At 41.1% G+C, this 4,663-nt stretch overlaps 1 protein-coding gene across 1 annotated transcript; it reads right to left on the bottom strand.

Annotated features, from left to right (window-relative positions):
• Positions 1-1,926: 1,926 nt before the first annotated feature.
• Positions 1,927-4,395, bottom strand: LOC104433361 (cytochrome P450 CYP749A22). Its single transcript, XM_010046074.3, is given in 6 exon segments — positions 1,927-2,603; positions 2,711-3,089; positions 3,463-3,631; positions 3,634-3,694; positions 3,772-3,998; positions 4,076-4,395. Coding segments are annotated over 6 exon segments (1,542 nt in total). The 5' UTR covers positions 4,347-4,395; the 3' UTR covers positions 1,927-2,168.
• Between the last annotated feature and the right edge of the window lie 268 nt (positions 4,396-4,663).

Below are 4,663 nucleotides of genomic sequence, written 5' to 3' on the forward strand. Positions count from 1 at the left end.
AACAATAAAATAGATAAAATAAAAAAATAAATTTGATACATGATTTACGTGAATAACAGTAATTAATTTCACTATAGATCGAGCGATACAATAAAGATTACAATCATATTCAAGTAACTCAAACATTCTCAGTGTTCCCAAGCCCTAATTACACCCAATAACTCAAGGGGTGTTTAGCCCCACAATTTATTACTAAATAATTCCCAATCTCACGAAGGAATTACATACAAATTTTTACCACAAGAATTTAGTTGACTTCAACACTAGCCTCCGGATGTAATTATCTGAATTTGAAACCCCACGATGAAGTCTTCTATACATCAACAACCACAACAAGAACTCACACAAAAGCAACGGTGCTTCAAGAAATCTCTAACGACAGCGTGCCTTCTTCTCCATGTATGGTCGAATATGTGGTCTTCAAGTCCACAGTGGACTTTTCAAATCTTGAAAGTGCCTCCACGTGGATCAGGAAAGAATATTTGTTTCCTTCTGGAGCTGCGACTCAATATTAACTTCTTCGTCCTCTTTTCCACTATCAAAGTCTAATATCATGTTTGACTTCAACGCTGAACAGGAAACTTAGATTTGTGTATATCTTCCTTTTTCAGCTTTTCTTGTTAGCAAGAAGTCCTTTTCATTATTAATATTATTATTTCTGAATTCAACTTTTTGCTTAGAATTTAAATTCAAGACATATTTAAACACGGACTTTACCCACCTCCATCTAACCCGTTTGTGCAAACCGTGGGGAAAATGAACTGTCCAAAAGCGGAATAAAATAATTATTAAATTCAAGATATGTATTTTGAGAATGCCAAAATTCCATAGTACATTTGGACCTGCCATAGGCTGAGGCCTTTGGAAATACAATTATATGGTTCTTGCATTTACCCAACAGGCCCAAGGGGCATTGGGGAAGTGTTCCCGAACACACCTAGCTTTAATCAGTGAGTTCAACCTAGAATTTGTTCATGACAACACAGCAGTGAATGGTTTAATATATATATCTTAAGATGTTTATTGTTCAACATTTCTTGAAAATTGCAATGTGGGTTCATAAAAAGTTCGAATTTTTTGTGCTTTGGACAAAGAGATATAACACTATCTCAAACAATTTGCGATTTTCCTTATTTAAAGGATCCGCCGCCAGGAGAAGCGGTGGAAATGCTTGACACGAAGGATCGAATGGCAATTCATTTGAAAAGACTTCACAAACCCAGAAGCTGCTGTCGATTAATGGAGTGCGCATCGATTTTGGGCATTCCTTTTGAGGTTCGTTTACGAAGTAAAGATGACCTGTGCAGAGTTTTCAGCAGCCTTGTGAAGGTGTTGAGTCCCCGTTCAATTGTGGGGTTGTGGGACGTAGGAAGGATCATTGGCCGGAGGTTCAAGCGAGGGAGGACGATTCGACCGGATGCACCTCCGACCGCGGTGCTGGTGGTGGAAATTCAACCATTGAGAGCTGTCAGACAGGACAGAGACCCAACCGTAAACAAGTTTCAAGTACTAGGAACCTGAGGTCGATGGTGGGTACAGCGGATGGATGCTCGTTTCGCCAGAAAGAGTAGAAACCTCCAAGCATTTCAATGAATGGTCGTGCAGCGAATGGATGGAGCTCGGGACCACAGACGATCAGGTATATCAATCTCATCTTACATTAATTACGCGGTTTCATCATCGAGCCTAAAGTGATCAACAGTTGAAACTTGAAATGAACTTGGTTTATATGATTTGTAGATTAGGTCAAATAAGTCGACTGAATTTGATAATTCTTGTCATCCAAACATCGGTCATTAGACATTCATTCTTTGCCTGAGTCCGGTATACGCATTAGCTGTACTTCCAGAATGTTGCATTTATTCGGTAAGAAATATGGTAAATCATTATTAAGTTCCACTAGACATGACATTCACACATAGGAGGTACGTGCCTAAAAAATAAAATAACTACTTACGAGAACCAGAACACAAGATTGTACACCGTGAAGAGTCTTGGCAAATCAAATACACTGCACAATAGGAATAGTACTTCTGAAATTAAAAGAAATACAACTTGATACCTACAAATATCACATACCTCAGGAACCAAGAATTCACAGGCCATTGTTGCATGGATCCATGGAGGCATCCATGCACATTGGCGACTGACCATCATGCGGTGGTGAACTACTGCTGTAGAGGATGAAACCTGATTTGAAGTCCATGTTGAGGGCGGGTTGTCAGGAGCTGACCTGGGCAGTGGATATACGTCGGGGACAGCTCGAAGGTGTAGCGCTGGAGGATCATCGAAAGGGTGATTTTCGCTTCTGCCGCCACGAAGCTCATCCCGACGCAAGATCGAGGTCCGAAGCCGAAGGGGATGAACACGACCGCATTGTTGTTGGTAGCCTTAGCTATGCCTTCTGAGAATCGCTCCGGCTTGAATTCATGCACATCTTCCCCCCAGATTTCAGGGTCATGGTGAAGCTTAAGGGTCGGTATAAAGATCTGACTATTAGCAGGAAGAACGAACTTCCCTAACCTCAGTTTCTTGCCAACTTTTCGAATCAAGTTGACTACAGGGGGGTACAAACGCAGAGTTTCGTTCATGATCATGCTAATCTGCACATGAAAATGGAAAAATGTTTAGTTAGTCATCATATCTAACCTACAATTCGAGTGAATCGAAAAAGGTTGATCGTGACCAAGACTTGAGTTGTTTTCTATACCTTCTTAAGCTTTCCTAGTCCATCGGAATCAGGGTCTTTATTCCCAAATACATTGAGAACCTCCCTTCTTGCTTCCTCTTGCCATTCTGGATTAATCGCTAGGAGGAATAACATCCATGCCATCATTGAGTTGGCAGTTTCTTGTCCGCCGATGTAGAATGTCTTGCACTCATCCACCAAATTATCTACCGTGAATTTTTTGCTCTTGTCCGTATCGTGCAAAGCCTTCACAAGTTGTCCTAGGAAATCATCCCCAATGCCATCTTCTTCACCGGCCATCACCTTCTTCTCTCTTCTCTTGATCATCTGTAAGATGGAATTGCGTATGCCTTTCTCAAGTTTCTCCGCTTCGACTTCATCCGCTGTCTTCCAAAGCTTTCTGCCAGCAGGATTCAGAACAAATTCCATAATTAGTTAGGCCTAATTAAAACTCTGATTTTGAGACGTGAAATGTCCTAAGTCTTTTGAGGCTTGAAGTTTGCATTTGCATAAATGAACAAAACTGTTGCCTGACCATCGTCAGAAATTAGCAGCTTGCTAAGTGTGATCTCACATCAGTAATTTTAGTGATAAGAATGGTTATCAAAAAACAGTGTACCTCCTTCGAATGCATTTACTCACCTGGAAAACTTGTCAGGATAATCAAGTTCAGATGTCTAAATTCGTTCTAAAAGTGATAATCACTGTACTTTCTAGCTTCTTCATTATAAAAATGGTCAAAACAAAATTTTCCTAGAAAAAATGTGCGATACCTTATTCCTGGTAACCTTATATTGAAAGCATTTTTGGATGTTAACGTAGCCAATCCTGTCAACATCTGAAAAATGTTCCTTCCCTCAACATAGCTGCTCCCGAACGCAGTTCTTGAAATCACTTCGGATGTCAATAACTTAAACTCTCCGAATACCTCGATCTCTTTCCTTCTTGATTCTTCCATTTTCCTAGCATTGTGTGAACACTCTCCACCATTGCCGGTGCCATATTCTGCAATTTCAATCCCCCCAAAATAATTAGTAAAACCTCAAATCAGACAATTCTCTTTTTCGATCGAGTTCAACTACCTTCAAACTTTCCCCATGGAAAGCGTGATTGGCGAGTTTACGCTGGTTCGCCCATTTCTTGTCATCGACTGTACTCACGAGCCCATCTCCTAGAAGCTTCTTGGCAAAGTCCTTAGTTCCTGTTTTTGGGTATGTTTTCTCTCTGTTAAGCAGCACCTCCTTAATAAGCTCTGGCTCTGTGATGACCAGTTGAGCTTGAGGTCCGTGCCAATTCAGGTAATTCCTCCCTACAAAGTTGCACAAAAGTTCAACATCAGAGCGTCACGACACTAATGAAACTTAAGTTTAGTATTCTGGTAATTACCGTATGTGTCTATCCATGTGTTGACTTGAGGGTGAATCTTAGGGAATATGTCGTGAGAGAGATTGTTCATGGGCGTGTTCCTGACTTCCATCTTCATCTTGATTGTTTCCTTGGTGCTTCCATGGAGGAACCTGTAAGGAGGGCCTGAGATCCCTTGTTGGGCCATCATCCTCTGTATCCTGAGCGGGTTCCACCATAGCTTGTGCAAGAGCTTGGCAAGAGACCAGAGAAGAAACAGAAACAGAGAGCTCAGGAAGATGACCAATTGCATGGTTCAATTGGGGGATCAAACGATAAGGGGAATGAAAACGGTGAAAATTATGATGCTGGGCTTCTCTTATGAAATGAAAAAGTTCGATTGATTTAGGTATTTATTATGTCTTTCGGAGAATTGTACGAGCCGAACGGTGCGACGGTCAAGATTAAACAACCTTTGTTGGGAAGGTGTCGGGAAAGATCTTTCGGTCCACGTTTGACATTTTGGCTCCATTTTAGAGGAAACGTGGAATAGGGACGAACTGATTAACGTCATCCGTGACTTCCTTGCCGATCTGGAATTATTAAAATCAACCCAGAAAAGGAAGAGCA

This window comes from Eucalyptus grandis, chromosome 2 (genome assembly GCF_016545825.1).
Source record: "Eucalyptus grandis isolate ANBG69807.140 chromosome 2, ASM1654582v1, whole genome shotgun sequence".
NCBI lineage: Eukaryota > Viridiplantae > Streptophyta > Magnoliopsida > Myrtales > Myrtaceae > Eucalyptus > Eucalyptus grandis.